This window comes from Apis cerana, linkage group LG6 (assembly GCF_029169275.1).
Source record: "Apis cerana isolate GH-2021 linkage group LG6, AcerK_1.0, whole genome shotgun sequence".
NCBI lineage: Eukaryota > Metazoa > Arthropoda > Insecta > Hymenoptera > Apidae > Apis > Apis cerana.
Window position 1 is genome coordinate 12,912,785 of NC_083857.1, and position 22,858 is coordinate 12,935,642.

The 22,858-nt window shown below is 21.6% G+C and overlaps 4 protein-coding genes across 12 annotated transcripts in view; 3 read left to right on the forward strand and 1 right to left on the reverse strand.

Annotated features, from left to right (window-relative positions):
* The first annotated feature begins 225 nt into the window (after nt 1–225).
* Nucleotides 226–5,828, forward strand: LOC107994129 (TBC1 domain family member 23). Its single transcript, XM_062076420.1, has 9 exons — nt 226–366; nt 929–1,149; nt 1,385–1,589; nt 2,017–2,253; nt 2,387–2,762; nt 2,827–3,040; nt 3,118–3,429; nt 3,664–3,796; nt 3,920–5,828. The coding sequence occupies exons 1-9, from the start codon at nt 338–340 to the stop codon at nt 4,191–4,193; spliced, it is 2,001 nt and encodes a 666-aa protein (XP_061932404.1). The 5' UTR covers nt 226–337; the 3' UTR covers nt 4,194–5,828.
* A 360-nt stretch (nt 5,829–6,188) lies between these two features.
* LOC107994097 (UDP-galactose transporter senju) lies at nt 6,189–9,621 on the forward strand. Its single transcript, XM_017050859.3, has 6 exons — nt 6,189–6,391; nt 6,707–6,821; nt 6,893–6,939; nt 7,928–8,067; nt 8,145–8,300; nt 8,482–9,621. The coding sequence occupies exons 1-6, from the start codon at nt 6,304–6,306 to the stop codon at nt 8,953–8,955; spliced, it is 1,020 nt and encodes a 339-aa protein (XP_016906348.1). The 5' UTR covers nt 6,189–6,303; the 3' UTR covers nt 8,956–9,621.
* Nucleotides 9,622–10,159: 538 nt separating this feature from the next.
* LOC107994155 (putative leucine-rich repeat-containing protein DDB_G0290503) overlaps nt 10,160–22,858 on the forward strand; it is a 28,122-nt gene continuing 15,423 nt past the window's right edge. The window contains exons 1-4 of one of the 5 annotated variants that reach the window (XM_017050928.3): nt 10,160–10,461; nt 12,269–12,630; nt 12,944–13,231; nt 13,641–15,272. In XM_017050928.3, coding sequence (XP_016906417.2) covers nt 12,400–12,630; nt 12,944–13,231; nt 13,641–15,272 — 2,151 coding nt within the window. In that variant the 5' untranslated portion in view covers nt 10,160–10,461; nt 12,269–12,399. The remainder of the gene's footprint in view (nt 10,462–12,268; nt 12,631–12,943; nt 13,232–13,640; nt 15,273–22,858) is intronic. The other 4 variants (XM_017050927.3, XM_017050925.3, XM_062076417.1 and 1 more) reach the window with 4 other exon arrangements.
* Nucleotides 13,752–19,196, reverse strand: LOC107994156 (carbohydrate sulfotransferase 11-like). 5 transcript variants are annotated; one of them, XM_062076429.1, is made up of 6 exons: nt 19,044–19,196; nt 18,206–18,354; nt 17,721–17,892; nt 17,064–17,223; nt 16,783–16,982; nt 16,377–16,642 (listed from the first exon to the last, which is right to left on the reverse strand). In XM_062076429.1, the coding sequence occupies exons 1-6, from the start codon at nt 19,179–19,181 to the stop codon at nt 16,415–16,417; spliced, it is 1,047 nt and encodes a 348-aa protein (XP_061932413.1). In that variant the 5' UTR covers nt 19,182–19,196; the 3' UTR covers nt 16,377–16,414. The 5 variants fall into 5 exon arrangements, with proteins under 5 accessions (XP_061932415.1, XP_061932416.1, XP_061932413.1 ...); XM_017050929.3 differs by lacking the exon at nt 19,044–19,196 and adding an exon at nt 18,479–18,616; XM_062076432.1 differs by lacking the exons at nt 16,377–16,642; nt 16,783–16,982; nt 17,064–17,223 and adding exons at nt 13,755–13,892; nt 14,365–14,430.

The window sequence follows — 22,858 nt, forward strand, 5'->3', positions numbered from 1 at the left end:
TTAATAAAAAAATTTTATAAAACATCTGTTTTTGAATATAAAGTTCAGTAAATATATATAAAATAATATTATTTAATATTAGCGAATTTTCTTACGTTAGCGTAAGATTTTATTTAAAAGATGGCAACGGTTTGTCAACAAGAACGAAGTTTTGTCTGTGCTATCTATAGATTGTTGAATTTTGAGAAGAACGAAAAGCATGAGAAATGTAATAAAAGTTATGAAATTGAACGAAGAATGTTAAGTGATCAAAAACATTTATTGCACTTTAAAAAATTGTAATTCATATCGAATTTACGATTTCATAAATTACAATATAAGTGTGACGTTTATCAAAATGGCACTAGAAGAAGATGAAAATACCTGGTAAATTTCATAACATTTTTTTAGCTAGAAAAAATTTTTATTTTAATAAACATGAATTTTAATCATTTGTTTCATGAAAAAATATTTGGACATATTTTTTTGCAATTTAATTCGATTAACTTTTTCCGATATTATTTTGTATACTATTTTGTCTTATGTTTTGTAAATACATAAGAATTATAGAGTACCAAAAATAAGTAAATCTATATTATAATTTTCTAAATTTTCTATTATTAGTTTACATAATAAATTTTGTTTTAATTTTTTAGGTTAAAAAAAAATATTTATTAATATTTCTATTTTTTTTTAATTCGTATATTTATCATATATTTATATCTTCATATATTTATATCTTAAAACTTTACAAATTATTTTCTTTTGCATTAATAAAAGAATAAAATAAAAATATTTGAATATAAAATTGAAATAATTTTTTGTAAAAATATTAATTTTAATTATTTATTATATAAATCTTTAAAAAAAATTTTATTTTAAGAAATTATTTTCTAATATATTATTTTTCTTATTATAATAAATGAATTAATAAAAAATAATTATTTAGGATATTGGAACTAGAAGCAGCTTTACTTGATACTGAAGCACCATCTGCATCTGATATATACGCAATTTGTAAAGGACGGTCTGTTCCTATAAATTTAAGACCTGATGTATGGCAAGCTTGTTTAGATGTTATTGATCGGGGTAATCAATTAAATCAGTTTAATGAAGTTTTTGATTTACCAGAACAAAATATTATACGTGATGATTGTCAGCAATTGGTTGGTAAGTTATTTAAATAATATATTATAATTAACTTATATATATATATATATATAAATATATAAATATTTTACTATTATAATAAATATTCAATTTACTTTAAATTAAAATTTATTTTATATTATATGTTATAATTTTAAATAAATATGTTGGAAAAATAAGTAAGATAATATAAGAATAAATTAATCAATTAGTATATTTCAAATTATAGTTTTAAAAATATGCATTTTCATTGCAGCAAAATTAGGAAATGATGATGAAGATAAAGTTTCTGTTGTTTCTGATTTAGAATCTATTTTAACATTTTATTGTAAGAGTAAAGGAAAACAATATAAAAGAGGAAATGGTTGGATAGAATTATTGGGTCCTTTAGTAGCGCTAAAACTTCCACGAAGTGCAACATATAATTTATTTGAAGCAATAATAGATTTTTATATTCCTAGGTATAGTATTGTATGATTAATAAATTTTAAAAAATATAATATTGTAAACTTTTATCCTTTTTAATCTGATGAATGAATAATTGATTTGAAAATATTAACTTTATTTATTAAATTATCAAATTATTTATTGAAAATTAATGTAATTGTTTAATGAAAAAAATGTAAATATAGGAAAAAGATTTTTAAACAATATGATAAAAAGTAATTAAAAATGAAAATTAATTATCATGGAATATATCAATAATTTTCTTAATAATCAATTATTTGTATTCCAACAAAAAATATTAAAATAAATTATTAAAATAAGAGTAGTAGTTAATAAAGTATAAATAAAACTAGTAATTAGCAATTTGTTATATTTAAATATTTGTTATATTAGTATATTTTTAAAGACATATATTTTTAAAGACATCTTATATTTTTCCAGAGGTGAAACATATAGTTCAGTGTTAAGATTATTATTACTTTATCATGAACCAGAATTATGTTCTTTCTTGGATACAAAAAGGGTATCTCCTGATCAGTATACAAAAGGATGGGTAACAACTTTATTTGCTGGAGTATGTTCATTGCCAGCTGTTTGTACAATGTGGGATTTATATTTTATGCAAGCTGATCCATTTTTCATGTTATTTCTTTCACTTATTATGGTAATTAATGCTAGGTAAGAATTACAAAATTTATCTTTTTTCAGTTATGCTAATATTATATATAGCAATGGTAAAGTAAAACAATAAAATTATTTTGAAATTTACTATGTATATATATATATATATATATATATATATATATTATAGGGAGCAAATCTTAAGTATGACAGATAATGATAAGCAGAGTATAATAGATGCCATTGCTGCTATGCCCTGTGCATTAGAAGCAGAAGATGTAACAGACTTTTGTTCATTGGCACAGTATTATGCAATGAAAACACCATCATCATTTAAACAAGATTTATATCCTATTATGTTTGGTGATAATTTCGATGAAAAATGTATATCACACGCACTTTGTTTACCTGTATCAGCTCAAGAATTAGTTGAGAATTCAATTGAGAATCCGTCCACACCTAATACCTCTGTTGAATCTGTTAGATTTTTTTTAGTAGACTGTAGACCTGCTGAACAATATAATGCAGGACATCTGCCAACTGCATTTCATTTAGATTGTAATTTGGTATGTTTATTTTTATACTTTTTAATTATTGATATAATTTTATGATTTATAAATGTTATTTTAGATGCTGCAAGAACCTGCTGCTTTTGCTACAGCTGTACAAGGATTATTGCAGGCACAACGACAAGCATTAGCTGTTGGATCACAAGCTGGTGGTGAACATCTTTGTTTTTTGGGAAGTGGTAGACAAGAAGAAGATCGTTATACGCATATGGTAGTTGCATCTTTTTTACAAAAACATACTCAATATGTTAGTATGGTTACATCAGGATATCAAGGTAATTATCTTATATCTTATTCCAATTTTAAAATTTGTTGTAAAATAAGTAACTTATGGAAGATAATTTCATTATAGCTATACACGAATATTTTGGTGACGAAGTAGTTTCTAGTCTTGTCGATCATAATTCACAATATTGTTTAGTGTGTAGTGCCAATATTTCGGAGACAAATTCAAATGAAACAAGTCCTGCCAAAGTTAAAAATAATAATTCCGACTTCTTTGGAAAAATCAAAAAAGTAAAAGGAAAATTATTTGATTACATTGTTAATCCATCTGCAAGCGTTCACAATAATGTGGAAAATAGAAATGGCAAAGAATTAGATTATGTCAAGCGTCAGAAAAAAACAGCTCCAGTATTTAGTATAGATGATGATCAAGAATTAGGTATGTTTGGTATTCAGATTTAAGTCAATATCTTAAACATTACCTTTTTTTTTGTTTTTTTTTATAATAGTTTTTTATTATGATAAATGTTATAGGTATTATAGATATTATATGTTTATAAATTATATTTTATAAGATTCTGAATTTAATTAAGATATTTTTGCATTATTTAATTTAATATTTTTTTGCACTATATAAACATTTATTTATTATTATATGTAATAATTTATATAGATATGACAATGACAAATAATGAAAGTGAAGAACCCATTGAAGTTGTATCTATTCAACAATGGATGAAAGATCCAAAATTATTACATTCCTTTAAATGTCAAGAAGTGAAAGTTAATGGAGATCTCTGTGATAGGTAAATATTTTAATCATATTTTAATAGTATTTTATTATTTATCATCATTTATTATTTATTAATATTATATTTTAAATTATGTTATTAATATTATATATATTAATATATTTTTTTTTTTTTTAGTATACTTTTGGTTACCGATACTTATCTTATAGTACTTCGAGAAATACAAGAAAGGAAAGGTGCAGCACATGTAATTGTGAAACGTCCATTAACGAGTATTGTCAAAATAACATCTAGAAAGAGACATTCAGATTTGATTACATTTAAATATGGTACAACGCAATATAATGATACAGTTATTTCAGATATGGACAAATTTCTTATTCCTAATGCGAGTGAAGCAACTAAATTAATTACGCAACAGATTTTAAAACAATTGAAAACATCAAATTGATGTTAAGTATGCGAAATTACATATAATTAAATTTATTCGTTTTAAATTAGTTTTATGGACTAAAGAGAGTTGACATTTTTTTTTATTTGTTGATTAATTACAATTTTCTTAACTAAATGGTACTACAAATATTGTATAATTAAATAATATAATTATAGAATACTTCTATTATGATTTAAAAAAAAAGATTTTAAGAATAACCTGAGTGTTTCATATATGAAATTAATACGATGTATCATCGATAAAATGGCCAATACGGTTCGTACTTGAATTCTAAGATTTTAGTGATTTTACTAAGTCATTACTTTTAATAATTATATTTGCTCATAGGCTTTCTTTCAGAAATATTTCATTTACATGAAACAGCATTTTTGGCATTTCTTTTTGTAATAATATCATATCAATATTAACATTCAATTTAATATTTACTTTATTATTTAATATATACTTTATTATGGCTTTATTATATTATGGCTAAACAGTGGCCTTATGAAACTGATTAGGAGAGGTAATGGACTCTGCAAATCATTGATATGATTACCTACAATGGAATGTAACTGAAGATTGAGTGCCATGAACCAAACTATTGTTTTTTATATAAATATGATTCGTGACATTGATATTTATGAATATAAATAATTGATTTCTTTTTCTTGACAGAAAAAAAAACTATGAATTATAAGGTAATCTATCATTTTATGCATATATTTCTATATAACATCTGTATGTTATAGTTGGTCCTAACATAATATGATTCGAAAAATGGTTATAATATTTACATTTTGTAGTATATAGTCAGCAGTAAATGTCTTTACAAAATATTTACAGAAGGTACAAAGTATATTGAAAAGTAAACAGTTATATCACTTTTACAGGCATACATTATTACACTGCCTGATTTTGAAAAATTTTTAAAATTTACGATTTTTGATCTTTCAAAAATATGTATTTATAATTCATAGAAAAATTTTTCATAGTGAGTAACTTGTCTTTTTCTGGAATTTATATTTAAAAGATTAAATAATGACTTTTTCAATTTTTTTCAATCTTTTATGCTGATAATCATGTTTAAAAATTTCATAATGAGTTTTATACATAATTCTGCTGCCTTTTTGCAATCCAAACTATTTATTATTACAATACTTATTATTTATAACTATTTATAAATTATAATATTTAATTTGATTCTTATTTTATCATTCTAAAATAAAAAAAATTATTTATAATATCGTTTTTATGTTTAAAAATTATAAAAAAATATAATTTAACGTATATTTAATAAAATTATGTCTAAACATTCAATCTGTAGATATCAGCATTGTTAATATTTGTAATAATAGTGATCTGTAACATATTTCATGGTACATATGTATAATAAATTCTATGTATGATAGAAACTTTTTCTATTTATATGCTTCCACAGCGAATAAAAAGCTAAAAATGAATAATAAAATAATAAAATAGTTATAAAAAAGATCATAGAATTTTAATAAATTATAGTATATTGTAAAGCACTTCTTAAATACAAATTTTTTGTTCCATGTGTAAATAAATTTTATGTAAAATCAAGAATAAGTTTAAACCTTATTATGTATTTTCAAAAGATTATAAAAATAAAATATGTAGTTATATTTATTCTTATATATTATAAAAAAATAATAACCTTATTATATTTTAAATGTTTTAATTCTATTTTATATTATTATTATTTATATATCGTTATTTTATAAAAAAAGAATCAATTTTTTTTTAATTTAAAGGAAAATAGATTTTTAATTTATTAACACATTAATTTTATTAATTTAATGAAAGATATGAAATCAATTAAGCAAATTATATTTCACTTTTATATTAATATAATTAATAATTATTAAATAAAATAAAAAAATAAAAATAATGAAATATTGAAATTTTATGGAAATTTTTAGTCAAATAAAAGACGTTATCTTTTAAGTAAACAAATTTTTTATATGATAATATTTAGCAGCATAGATTGTGATTCGTATTATCAGTTCATATTACGCCTTGTTAAAGAAGCAATTATACTATTATATATATATATATTATACGAATGCTTTTAATGTAATAATATCACATAAAACGGTTTGTAATGGGAACCATCAATTGGGGGGAATTATTCCCGGGAAGATGGAGTCCTATCATTTTTATTTCATACATGGCCCTTTTTGTGAATCAAGGTACACAAGTGTGGTTAAGTTTTTCTATTTTTATTTCTTTTCATTTAATTTTCTTGTTACTATGTATTAAATAAATATTACAAAATGATAAATAAAAATGATAATAATATAAAAAGAAATTAATATGAACTTATGTTTAATTATTAATAAACTATGTATCATTTTATCGATTTTAAATATATATTATTTATAATAATTTGATTTAATTACTAAATTTCTATAAAAATTTCTATTAATTTCAAATTTATTTGTAATTTTTTCAAATTATATAATATATTTTTAATATATAAATTAATTGTAAAATTAATATTGTAGGTATTATTGTAACTTGGTCTCAAAGAGATGGTCACTATGAATACAATATTGTTATGGTAGTATTGATGACAGAAGTATTAAAATTATTAACTTGTACAATATTATATTGTAAAGAGTAAGTTAAAGAATTAAATTTTATTCATTTAAGTTCCTAAATATTTAAAAATTTAATCATTTCATTTTTAGCAATAGTTTTATAAGTTTATATCAAGAAGTAACAGGAAATAAAAAAGGTAAAAATTTATATATATATATTTAGAGATTTAAAATTGAAATAATTAAATTTAATTATACGAAAATTATGAAGCAATAAACAGATAATTTATAAATTATACATATGTATATAATAATATATAATGATTTAATAATTCAAAATTATTATGTCATGTTATTTAAAATTATTTAAATAATAATAAATAAATAATTATATAAAAATAACTATATATTATATAAATTATTATATTATTTCATTATATTATCATATTATATTATTTAAACATTGTAAATAATTGATTCAAATATCTAATAATTTTTTAAAATTAGTAAAGATTTAATAAATTCAATGTATGAAGATTGAGTTATTTTAAATTATTCATTATTTCAATAATGAATTTTTAATATATTATTATTTTTATAATTAAATTTTTTTCTTACATAATAAAATTTGGTTTGCTTAGTTCTAAAAGTCAAAATTAAGAATTTTTGTTATAATATTATAGGAAATGTTTTAAATAAAATCATTTTTGCATTAATTAAAACAATTTCTATATTTTTTTTATGTTATTTATATATATGTTGTATATTTATATAAATGAAGAAATTATATAAATTAAAATAATTAATTTATAAAAATTCCTTTTCGTTGCAGTATAAAATTTATGATTGTGCGTATTTGAAAAAACATTAATTCATATGAATAATTTTATTTTGTTATAATATGAAATTTAATATAATTAAATTTTTTAATTAAAAAAAAATTTAATTAAAATTTTTAATTTAAATAATTTTTTTTTAAATCTATATTTGATATATTTGTAAAAACATTATATTTAATATATAATATTAATATATATATAATATTAATAAAATTTAATAAATACTATATTTTTACTAAAATATTATATACAAAAATTATATTATAGAAATATTTTTATAAAAAACAATTTAAACAATTTTATTAAAATCATAAATTTAATACCAATAATAATTCTTTTATTTTAGTGTTATTGCTATATATGATACCATCATTTTTGTATTGTTTATACAATAATTTGGCATTTATCAACTTGTCTGTATTTGATCCAACAACATATTATGTTCTGTTGCAATTTCGTGTTGTTATGACTGGAATTATTTTTCAGGTAAATATTAAAGTTTTTTTATATAGATTAATAAACTAAACTACAAAAAACATTCTTAAAAATATTATTTCTTTTAGGTTGTTTTTAACAAAAAATTATCATTAAAACAGTGGTTATCATTAGTATTATTAACTATTGGATGTATGGTGAAACATATGGACTTGAAATTTAATGTTAATATATTTAATACCAAATTTAATTTAAATAGTAATATAATTTTAGTATTTATACAGGTACATATTGTATTATTAAAAAATATTTTAATTTAGAAATTTTTAAAATTTAAATAATTAAAAAATTTGATATTCAATTTGATATTTTAATTTTTTATTTTTTTATATCATAAAATAATTAAATTACGAATAATAATAATTTATATAAATTGAAATTATATAATCTTTAAATTTTTTTCAGACAATTTGCTCCTGTTTAGCTGGAGTTTACAATGAATATTTACTTAAAGAGCAAGGAGCAAATATCAATATTTTTGTACAAAATGTATTTATGTACATTGATAGTATTTTTTGCAATCTTATAGTTTTTATTTTATTCTTTATATCAGAAAATAATATTTCTGGAATATTAAATAATGCTGATTTTACTATATTTATGCAACCAAAAATCATTATAATAATGTTAAACAATACAGCAATCGGGATTATCACAAGTTTTTTTTTGAAAAACTTGAACTCTATTTTAAAAACTTTTGCCAGTGCATTAGAACTTATATTTACAGCAGTTTTATGCTGGTTAATATTTAATATTCCTATTCATTTAAATACAGTACTTTCTATTGCTACAGTGAGTTATGCAGTAATATTGTACTCACAAAATCCAGTACAAAATATTCGAACCAAAGAGCGAATGAAGGCTGATAATTTAATTTAAAAGTAAATTAAAAAATTTCTCTAACTTTGTGCATCAATTTTATCTGATGCAAATCTATTTATATCTTCGTTATGCAATGCATATTGTATTGTGTCATAATATATATATATAAACATAAATAATAATACATTTAGATAGTTATTAAACAAAGGTAATTTTATTATAGATTTTTATATTATTTATTGTATTGTTTTTTAAATATTTATATTATATATTATATTAGAAAATGAAAACTTATTATTGGAATCATTTTGATTGCATAATAATCTTTAGTAAAAAATTTTAATAAAATATAGTGATATTATTAATTAAGGAATCGAATTTTAATTATAGAATTAAAAAAAAATGTGTTAATGTACAGTAAATATTTTTAGTAAATTAATTGTATTAATATTATATACTGTAAAAAAAAATAATGATTAAATTATACTGAAAGTTTTGTATTGTATTTTTATATGTATTTATATAATATAATTAAATAATTGAAATTATTTCTTAACAAATAATAATATATATTAATGTATATATGTATTTTTAAATCACTAATAAGTTGTTTATCATTATTTATTAATATATATTCTCAACTTATTTTGTGTTCAAAATTATTGATTTATATTAAAATTTTATGCGAATGTGTAGAATAAATATATTATATTGGAATAGATATATTTGTATATTTATTTATATAGTTGATAATGAAGAACAATTTTTTAAAAAAGGTTTATATAAATTATTATATAAATTAAGTTCAAAATATAAATATTTTGAACTTAAAAAAACTTTAAAAAATATTTTTTGTTTTTCTTTTGTAAAAATTTATTAAAATATGAAATACATTTCCCTATTTTAACTTAATAAATGATATATCAATTTGCGATTTTTGATAAATGATTTAAAAACATATATTATTAAAAGTATAATATAAAGTAATAATGAAATAATAAAAAATAATAATTTATTTAAAATAATATTTTCAATTTTAAGCACTAAAATATAATGATAAAATTTAATAAATAACATTTCTATATAAAATTAATTTGAAGTTATGAAGAATTTTTCGATTTATCGAAATTTTATTTGGCGGGAATATTTGGTTTATAAAACATTATTAAATTTGATCATATTAATATCAAAAAATGACTTAAATTATTTTTAGTTTTATTTTTTCTTTAAGATCAATTATTTTTTATTTATGATTATAATACACATATGTAAGTAACTATATAAGACTATTTTTCAAGAAGTGGGGAGAGAATGGTCGATATTACCCGCAACTACCTTACTTTTGGAATAGAAGAGTGGCAGTCACATGTCGACTACCGTTACGTGAACTTCGTATTAAATGATTTCGATAGTTGCGCCGCTTGTCGTAAAGTGTACATTTAAAAGAAAACAAAGATTTCATATGTGATATTATATTATTAGAAAATTATATTATAGTAGTTAAGATATATTACTGCAATTTAAAAAATTCTTGTCTCACTTATATGAAAAGATAAATTAAAGGTAAATTTTATACATTTTAATAAGTAAAATATTATTTTAATAGTTAAAATATAATTTTAGCAATATTGCTATTTGTAAATTTAATAATTAAAAATATTTTTATTTATATTAATAATATAATTTTTTTAAAGAATTTTGTAATTATAATAATTTATATTAACATTCAGTTAAAATATTTAATTATGAATTTATAATAAAACAGAAGTTAAAATGATATTTTAAAGAGAATTATTTTTTTTTTAAATGAAATAATTAGACAAAAAATTTTATGTAAATCAATTTAACTATTTTTATTCATTTGTAAATATAATATTTTTGATTATAAAATCATTTACAAAATATGATTGATAATTTGAAGATTACATCATATAACATTTATGAAATTGCAGAAAATAACATTTAATTCTATTTTTTTTAATTAAATAATTAAAAAATTAATAAGAAGAATAATTTCATTTTAAATTAATAATTCTTCGTCTTATTTTCAATACAATATAATTACATTACATTCAATTTATTACTAAAATCTATAATTAGTGTATTAATCTGAAAGATTAACAACATTAAACAGTCTTTTTAATTATAAGTAAGAAGATGTCTTATGAACAATCTTGATAAAATTTCGCGAGTAAAAAAGATGACGATTCGATACCATTAATATTGTAATTGTTAACTTAATATAAAGATGTAAAAATAATAATAATAATAATAATAAAAAACATTTAAAAAAAATTTCACGGTTGAGGCAAAGTTAAATGCGTTAGAAAAATATATATCCTTTATTATTGCGAATGGACAACCCTTTCTTTCTTCCGAGACACACGCATGTTTTCTTTGGATTATGCAATCGCCTTTCGTGTGCACTACTTTTATGCAATCGCGTTCGTGTTTCAAGATCCAATGATAAACTTTACGACTTTTCCTCTATTTTTTTTTTTTAAATATTTACTATGGAAAACGTAACTTGTTTTGTAATACTTGGAAATGAAAATTACTCGGTTGATTTTGTTAATCGACTGTTAATCATATTTTCGTGAAAGAACTATAGGAAAATGTCTAAATAAAATATAAATGTATAAAATATAGATAATGATATTAATCGTGTTTCGATATGTTAAATATAAATATGTTAAATAAATCTAAATTAATAATAAAACAGATTTCATATTTTTTGATTGACTAAAATCGAAAATGAGATTTCGTTAATCACTTAAAATTTTATTGTAATGTCAGTCATTTACAAAAAATTGTATATTTTCAGAAATACAGAAAATCTCTATCAATGATTAATTATAAAATTATAAAAATCAAATAAAATTTTTGATTGTAAATTAATTTATATTAAACAAATATTTGTAGCGTAGCTAAAAAACGATTAAAAATGATAGACAAAAAATTAAATTAATAAAATTTAAACAATATTTTTATTAAAAATATAAAAATTTTATAACTTTTAATAGTTTTTAAATTTGTCATGAATCATTAAAAATTTAATTGAAATAATAAAAAATTATAGAAGAAATAAAAATTTATTATTATTTCCTTTTTTAAAAAGTTGAATTTAAAATTATTGATATCTTTCAATAAAAATTGAATGTGCATTTAATGTAAGAAATTTTCAAATTTAATTTGTTGAAAAATAAGATTTTGAATGAATACATTTTATTTCAAATCTTTTCTTGATTATAAACGTTTATTATAAATGTTTGAAATAAAAGTCACGAAGCGAAATAGCAGGACCAAAAATAATCTTGTTATATTCAAACTTATCAACTTTTGTTATCAAGTTATTTCGTTATCTAATTAGCGTTATTGCCGACTGCTAAATCAACTAAATGAAAAATGACAGCATGAACGATCTAAAGAAATTAGACAAACGATCCTTGTGGAAAACGATGAAGGATCCATGGATTTCGCCAAACGAGACGTAACAGTGGTATGTCCGAGTGTTTGGAATTCACCTCATCTATGACTGGATCGACGAATTCGGGGCCTCTGCAGCCCCAAAAGGATTCCTCGCCACTTCTGGCACGATTTTCTCCCTTCGATCTCTACTCGACACCAGAGAGCCCGACGCTTCGAGGTCACCGTCAACGACTCTCTCGAAAGATGACATTGACCTCGTCGAACGGCCAACCGATACAACTCACTCCTCTTTGGGAACATGTGGTTCGTATAATTGTCCTACGTTATAATGTGTCTTATATTTAATGTGTCAAATAACATTATTTTTAAATTTATTAAAATGATTTAATTAAAAATAAAAAATTTAAACTATATTAAATAACTATTTTTTATATTAACCTCAAGTAGAATTTTTTGTTCATTATAATCTTATTAATTGATTTAAATATTAAAATAACTCGAAATTATTTAATCTTCGTTAGTTTTGAAATTTTTATTTAACGATGCATCACAATAAACAAAACATATCCAAGGATTGATTTTTTATGCATATTTCTTTTCACTTATTGCATTTCAGGTACGCACTAGAAAATTCCCAACTGACGTGGATACCCGTTCAACATTCTTGGAAATATCTGATAGATTACGTGATCCAGAATGGGAAGTGCGTCAACACGCTCTTCGTGTGCTTATAGATGTGTTACCGACTTTGAATGCTGACATCGTGGACAAGGTCATGCAACCAGTGGTACCAGAGCTGGTCAATAATTTGGGTCACCCTGCACCCGCCGTTCGCAAAGGTGCCTTGGACGCCTTCCGAGTTTTTCTTATTCATAGTCATGACAGAGAAAATACTATTAAAAACGTAAGAATCTTATTTGATGATACATTTTTTTTAATTTTATTTTGCAAAATCATGCATTCATAGATATACGTATGGAAGAGCGTTAATTTATTATAAGGATTTATTATATATAAATTACATTATATATAATATATAAATTAAATATAAATATAATAATTTAAATATAATATAAATTAATAATATATATAAATTACATTATATATAAACTAATAAATCTATAATAGCATTCCACGAATTATCCTTTTCCATCTTCACGTTATTCATGATATATTTTAAAATTTTCGGTAAACATATCAGATAGATTGTTTGTGCGCAAACAATTTTTGACCTTGCAATCTTCTCACTATCTTATATATCATCATGGATCGATATCTAAACGTACACAATTGTATCAATCGTTCTCTTACAGATTCTTGAAGATGGTCTAAACCGTTCGGAAGTGCAGAATTCCTTTCAGACGAACGTTACTACCGGTGTGATCTTAAGCGTACCCTCTCTCCTGTTTCCATCGTCAAGTAGTCCATCGCCTGATTCCCGATTTGTCAAGGAGGTAACAATAGCCTTGGCCTCCCGATTGGCCCAGGTACCGCATCAAGAAGCGGTATTAAAATCGTTAATGAAGATCCGGGACGCAATAGGTGTAGAAGAATTCGAGAGCTATCTGGAAGATTATGACAACAAATTGAAGAAAAATATTGAGATTTTATCAAAAATTTATAATGTAAAATCTAATAAAAAGAATCTAAAAAAGAACGCAGAAAAAGTAGAGAAAAATTTGGAAGATAAATGGGAAAACGATAGTGACACTTCTGGTATAGCTGAAGAAGAAGACGAGATTACTAATATGCCAGCGGCCAGAGTGGTATTAGAAACAGAAATTAAGTTCAACGAGGAAACAGCCATCACTATGACGATTCTCGAGGAGAAGGATGATAGTGAAAACGAGCAGAATGCAGAAGAAAATGAAACAGATATAAAAAATGAAATTGAAGGGAAGGAAGATCTTGATAAAAGGAAGACACCTAGAAGAGTTCATTTTGGAGGTGAAATAGTTAAATTAAGGACTCCTGATAGTGATGATACGGAGTCTGGAGAAACTACTCTTAAGACTAAGATTCCACTTCCGGTTTCACCTGTTACTAAAATGCCCATTAACCGTCCTAGACCGTCTTCTCAGCCTTGTAGTCCTCACAGAGAGCCTAGAAAATATAGAAGAACATCCAGGTCTGTTTCTAATAGTCCCAAGAGAGAGATATATACACATAATGCGGAACTCAGTCCTAAAAAGAGCATTCTTACTAGGACTAGTAGTCCATTTCTATTTAGTAATAACGCTGTTGATGAAACGAGGAAAAAGAAAAGTATAAATAAACAAGAAGATAAAAATAATATATTTAATATCGAATCTAGTGCAAATGATAAGAATGCGAAGATTATTGAAATTGATGGAAAAGTGGAAAAAATTAAAAAGGAAGAAGTTATGTTAGTACAAAATAATCAAAATATTAATACAATAAATCCAAATATAAAAATTAATGATTCTGAAAATGTTTCTTTAATAATAGAGACTTCTAAGAATGACTTAAAAGTAGAATCTGACGATTTTGGAATGCAGAATAAAATAAATGATATTAAAGTTAGCAAAGATAGTTTGGAAAATAAAGTATCTGAAAATATTCAAAAGAACAATATGGAAAAAAATAAATCTTTAGAAATCAATCAAAAAGTTGATTCTTTTTTCGGTTCAGTGGTGAAAAATGAAATAGAATTAAAATATATAAAAATAAATCAAGATGGAGTTATACGGAAAGATGTAAAATTAAAAAATGATAAAATGAATAGTTCGAGGAACGATAATAGTGATTATGTGTTGAAAAGTGCTGTTTGTGAACAAATAAGTGAATACGATGAAGAAAGCGAAAATATTATCAACAAAAATGCTACTTTTAGATCTGACAAAATGGAATTTGTATCAGAAGAACCAAACTGGGAAGAACTAGGACTAGTTGATCACGAAGTATTGGAGGATCTGCATAACAAAGTAAGTTTTATAATTACATATTTTATTTATGCATTCATTACATATTTTTTTCAATTTTTACAATAATTACACTTTTTATTTACACTTTTTTCAATAATTCAATATTTTTATTATTTTAATGATTTTTATTATATATTAATTATCATTTAATTTTTTAAATAATAATATTTTTTAAATTATTATTATTATTCTCTTAATTTATATTTTAAAATCTTTTCAAATTTAATTTTTAATTTTTTAAATGTCAAATATTTGTTAAATTTTTTATTCCATTTAAAAAATTTTTGCTTCGTAATATTTATCAAATATTCATCATACTCGAATACTTAATAATTTTAATTATTTCCTTCACGAATTCTTTTCATACCAAGTATTCAATTTTAATCAAACTAATTATTTCCATCATGAATTAGATTTCTAGAAACACAGATATACATATACAATAAATGGCTACTGAATTTTTTCGAAAAATTTTTTATTTTTTATTTTTCACTTTTCTGAGAAATAATATATAATATATATAATTTAATTTTTTGAATGTAATATGTATATCCATTATCTTTTATCAAATTAAAATAAACAATGCTTAATAAAAAAAAATATTTAATGTAAACGATAGTTACTCATGATTTCTATATTAATCAAATTCATCGAACACACGTATATATATATATTGCATGCGATAGTTGCTTGAAATAAGAAAAAAGATGAATAAGGTAAGAACAACAAAACGAAGAGTCGATACACGCATAGGTGAGTCTAATTGATGCTGTTTAAATCACGTTATACCACGCGACGAACTTTTGCTATAGAAATCGATTGACCTAGTTCGTAATATATCAGAACGATCTGTCCTAAAGTTGATGGCTCCCCCTTCAGTCAAATTAATAAGACAAAATGAGACGAAAAAGTAATAAAATATATTCAATTAAAATTGAAAAAATTACGCAATGTAATATTCGCTATTGTTTCTATTGATAAAAAATATGTCACAATTTAATACAAAAAATTGTCTTTTTTCTATAATGTGAATGTGATGATAAAAATCACTTTTTTATGAAATAAATTACAAACATTAATTAAATGAATTAAAATTAAAAAATATTGTGTAAAATCTTTATCGAAAAATTTATTACAAAATATTAAAAAATTGTTACATATTGATAATATTCATATGGTGAATAATCGAAAAGTTCAAAATCTAGCTTGAACTTCTCATATAATTTTTCTACCATATCTCTATTTAACTGGCTGAAATATATTTTCGATGCATTCGAGTGATTACGATTATGTTGCCATCTTGGTTTAATTATCCCTTGAAGATTTAATTTATGAATCGCGTAAATTTGATCTTGATATAGTGTTTCTACCTATGAAACATGACAAATATGATAAGATATAAAAAAAAATTATTGAGAAATAAAAAATAATTGAAAGTGTTGTCATATTTTATGTATTTCATTATAATTCTCCAAAATTTAATCGTAAAATTAATCCATATGAATTCTACCTTTGCAATTATGTCATAATCTACAATGCAAAGTGCACAGAACCAATAATATGGCATCCAATGATCATCTCCATAATTGGGCAAATCAGTATGAATTAAATATTGCACGAATTCACGGAAAGTTGGTTCAATTCCCGCCGGTGGAGGTACGCCTTTTTGCCTAATCTCCTGATTCCTTTTGGGCCGTGTGAAGTTTGCCTCTTAAGAAGCAAGTGACATATCTCGTTAACCTAATGTTTGAGCAATGAATACATTGCGATCGATAGGTTTTCGTGACTCACCACGGTACTTTTCAACAATCTTGCTACCATATTTCTGATAAAAGTGAAGTGTCCCGTGTTCCCTTCCAGCCACAGAGTTTTCCAGTTTATCGCGATACGCGCTCAACAATCTTTCAAATGGGTGCCTTACCACTAGCAGTTTCTTCGTAGCCCTTAACGCCTATTTGAATTTCTTAGGTTTAGTCTTTTTACAAGAATAGATATTAACAAGATTAATCAAAGATTTTGAAATATATATATATATATAATTCTAATGTATGAAAGTTTCTATGAGAAGTTGAATTATACTACTCCATTTACAATTTAATTTATGATTTCAATATATTTATTCCAGAAATTGTTAGGCTCTTGTGAGTATTATATTTATTTATTATGGTGTTTCATTCACATTTATTATATAGATAAAATATATTTATTATTTATTATATAAATAAAACAATAAGTAATTTTGCATTTATTTTTTGTATATGAAATATATCTATATACAATACAATTCGTGCTATAAGTTAAGATAGATTATAGGTTCAAAATAATAATATTTATAATTTCTTATTCTTTTTAATAAATTATGTTTCATTATATCTCATTGATATGATTTAGAATCAAATGTAATTCATATATAAATGTTATGTTGTTTATTAATGAACAATACATTACCTCTTCTGCTTCTGGAAATTCGAGTTCCGGTATTATTCCTCTAGCAATGGTCGATATTTGCTTCTTTCCGTTGTTCAACTCCTCCTCGGTAACATTCATTAAGAGACATAAATTGTAAATCCACGTTGTACTACCGGCTTTGTAAATTGGACAGTATGATAGATCGCGTGATCTGCGTGGCAAATAATACATAGATACACTGCTAATTGAATCAGTTATTGTTAGAATAATCACAACGAACAATTTGATTTAAACACTATTAATTATTCGATTAGTTATTTGATTTAAACACATATATATATATAATGATTAAAAAGTATTTTTAGATTATGTGAAAATACATAATTATTGATATTGATATTAAAATAATTAAGAAATTATAAAATATATATCGACAAATAATATGTAATAATAATAAATTATTATTATAGTTTCTATTTATTATATTATTCTATTACCTGATTTAAATGATTTATTTAACTAACCTAATAATATAAAAAACACTATATTGTGGTGCTGGTGGATGTTTAAATATGGATGGTTTATCAAATTCCTTGTATATTCCTAAATTATATTTTTTACATATGTTTTTTACAATCAATAATCGTTTTAAATTTTCATTTTCTGTTTCGATCTAAAATAAATCTTATTATTAAAATGCGTTTTTTTATTTAATTCTTTTTATCAAATCTTCTATTAATGTAAAAAAGTTTCTTATATAATTTATTTATTTAATAAATTTATATTTATTTACGTACTAATAATCTGTTTAGATCTTTTAATTTTGTTTCATTACTATCTTTATCGAGAAGAGATTTTATGATAAAAAAAATCAATCCACAACCAATTGTATATTTCAGAATTTTTTTCAAAATTTTAATACGATTTCTGAACATGATTTTTATTTTATATAATTTATTTTATATAAAAAAATTATTGTATATTATTATATGATATAAAAATTATTAAATACTAAATTTTCAATTAATTTTATTAATTTTATTGAAATATAACGATTAATAAAATGTAATACTTAAATATAAAGATTATTAAAAATAATTATACATTGAAACTTATAAAAGAACAATGAATATAAAGAAAAATTAAAAAATATTAAAAAAGTTAATTATTAAGAAAATTTTTGATCATTAAAAACAAATATATAACTTTATAAAATATATAAAAAAAAAATTAAAAATTATTATACAGTATAGTTAAGAAGAATTTCTATTTACTTTCACATATTAAAACTTTTTAAAATACCAAAAAGAGTTATTTAAAAAAACTTTCTTAAAATTATTTTCAAAATGCTTATAATTTTACTTTAAAAAGAATATTTAAGAGAAGAATGAAGTAAATATTATTTCTTTTCACTGGTAAAGCACTGACTGACTGGTTTCGTGTTAGCATTCTGACAGTGATGGATCTAGAATATTCTAAACCCGTAGCAAAAATCTTCATGGTAAAATTTTAATTTTATATCAAATTTGCTAAGTAAATATTTCTGCTAAATATAGTATTTTATTTAAATATTTAGAAAAGATATTCTTTTAATAATAATTCTAATAATTCTAACAAAATTCTTAAATTTTATTTAAATTTTTTAAATAAAAAAATTTCTTACAAGAAGATACAAATTAAATAAATGTTTGTAACAGGAGAAATTTTTCCGGTGATGAAGGTTTCTTTGCATTATCAGCTAGATTAAACTTATCTAATGTTATCAAGTAAATTCATTCCTGAAGTCAAGTTGAATGCATTTCGACACGAAGACTAGGAGACTCCGTTACATATTAATTTGGTTAGTTGGTATTTTGATGGTATATCGTCAGATTGATAGTGGATAAAGAATGTATTCTTATACTGAAATATAATCGTATAAATTAAAAAAACAATTCATATCATAAATGAATTATATTATACAGAGTAAATATAATTCAAAAGTATATTACTATAAAGTATAACTATATATAATTATAAAATTTCAAAATTAGAAATAAAATTTTTATTGTGAATTATTATTTTAAAATTTTTATTATTTAGAAAATCTTTTATTGAAAAAATTATTAAATAAAAAACTTTATATAAAAATTAAGAAGTTTAAATTTTTTAATTATTATTTTTCTTTATATTATGAATATTTGGTATAATTTTTTTAATATTAGTGATATTTATATGTACAAAATTGACTATATATACAAGATTTCTAAAAAAACAGTAAAGCATTATTATGATTATTAATATTGTGAAGAAATGATGCGCTTAAAGTATTATGAAAGTACTTTTTTTTCATTGAATAGAAGTTCAAGGTCATTCTAAATCTTTCCATGAATATCACTGTACGTACTATGTAATAAGAACTAAAAAAGCAAACTGAATCGTTTAATATTGATCCTCTATGTCATGTAATTCTCAGCATAAAAGAAGTACTGTTCTTTTTCACACACGAATTAATGATTTATCTAACTTTTAAGTTAATTTATTTTTCTAGAAAAAATTATTTTTTTTGAAATTTATTATTTCAATTTACATATAAAATTTTAAAAGTTATTATCTGATTCTTTTAAACTTAGAAAGCGTAATTAGTTTAAATAATTAATAATATATAATAATAATAAATAAATAATTTAAAATTTTTATATTTAAAAATTTTATTATTTTTAATTATACTTTAGATTGCAAAATTTGTATATCATTTCATATCATATTTCTCTGTATTTTATGATTTTAACTGTATATTTTTTATAGTTAATTTTATGCTAACAGATATACATATGTATATACAAGATAGTCTATATGTAATTAAACAAATTGCTATTTCAAAACAATCAATTTTAATAATTTATGATCATTTTATAGTTATCTTATATTTTCAACGAATCAAATATAATATAAATAATGTTCATATGGATTTATAATCACTATTTTTATTTAAAATGTACGTATATATATATTATGCTCCTTATTTTAATTGCTATTATTATTTTTTTCTTCATGGAATTTCTTCATTACCATAATTTCCATAAAGAATCACTGCATATTACTCGACTAGGATTAATCATATTTCTAACAGGTATTTTCTTTTGAACAATGTTCCCATATTCGTGGCAATAAAACATTAGATGAATTATGCATGCTATTTCGTTTTCCAGCCGTCGGACACCATTGAAATAGTTCTAGACGTTGGAGGGCGCCAGTATGAATATTCCATGAATGAAAAACGAGAAATTTCTTTATGTACAATATTATACAGCGCGACTTGTAGATAATAAGAAAAAATAATTAAGAATGTGTCACTTGCAAGACATCGATGTTTTACTTATTTTATTGATTATGTATTGTTCTTATATTGATTCCATTGATATTTAGCAATTAAATAATGATCGTAATTCAATGAAAATATATGCAATTGATGTTACAAGGAAAAGAATTCTTATTGTAATTAAAAAAATGATCTAGAATAAAGCTTAGGTCTCGTGAAATAGTAAAATAACCTAGAAATAAACTGAAGTGGAATGATAAAAATCAAATGTATACAGCATACGGGTAAGAATACTTTACATTTTTAAAAGTTTACTATTGCAATACAAAACTCAGATATAATAAAATTTTATTTTAAAAAAAACTTTATTTAGTAATTAATAAACTAAAATTTATCAAATTAAGATTAATTAATAATTTAAAATTAATGTAAAATTCAATCTGGTTTAAATATTAATAATTAATAAAAATTTTATAATAATTAATATAATTGATTTATTTTTAAATATCTGATAAATTATTATTGATTGAGATTATGCATATATATATATATACACATAAACATGTGATATAGAAAGATTGTTAGGTCTTACAATCTATGTGTACTACTTAGGAGAAGCATAAGAAATTAGTCTGACAAGAAATATATTAATCCTCTTAAACATTATATAATTTAGAAATTAAATAATCGAATACAATTATTTTTTTTTTTATAATTATATTATAACTAAAAATAGTAATAGTAATTCTATAAAAAATATTTCCTAGATCATCATAAAAATATCATATCATAAATAATTTCTAACATATTAATTTTCGTTTCAAGGATGAATTAAGTTCGATAATTAAATTATAATTGTTCGATAATTAAATTTCTAATAAGAAAATAACGATAGTAATTTTAAGATTAAATAAAAAGCGGTAATAAAACTCGAAGGAAAAAAAAGGTGTGAAATGGTTATCTGATGAATTCAGATAAAGACACGATATATTTGTTTTATTAAGTTAAAAAAGATTTTATGTGATATATAATATCATTATTCTTCATAAATTTAATAAGATTATAAAAAAATCAAGAATATTGACCACTTCCGTGTAAATAGAGCCGAACCGGAAAGTAAATGCAAATATTACCAGTGCATTGCATTCAGACTTGCTGCAACGATCGATAATGTTCAGTCGACGACTGCTGATTCTTGACCAACGACATTACTTATAAATATTTTTCTTATTTTATATATGTATATGTATAATAGTTTATATTTGGCAAAAAAGAATAAGTCTTTATTATTGACTATATAAAAGATAAATTAAAAGTACGATATGAAATATGTGCGATATTATTAAAATGAAAATTAAAATGAATAACACTGAATTTTTGTAATAAAAAATAAAAATTACATTTAAAAAGTAAAAATAAAAAAAAAAGAAAAGAATTATAGTAAAACTTTAATAATGTTAGATCGGACAATTTACAATATAAATAATCGATAATCATTAATCATTTCCATCACTGCGGAATTTCTTTTAAGAGATCATGAAATTTATGAAACTGTATATTTATTTTAATTTTTGACATTTTTTTTTCTTTTGTTGATTGTTTTTTTTTATATTCAGCAAAATATAAAAAATATTTAACTGGTTGATTGTCAAAATCAAAATTTAATTTCGTTATTTTACTAAATTGAATTCTGATTTTCCAGCATTTATTCAATTTTGATCATAGATAGAAAAAGATATTGATGTAAATATAAAAGATATAGTGTCTTAAAATCAAATAAAATATTTTTTTCATTATATGTTCTCTGTTCTTTATCGAAGAATTTAAAAAAAATAAAGAAAAGAGAGAGAAAAGAAATACAAAATATAATTTAATT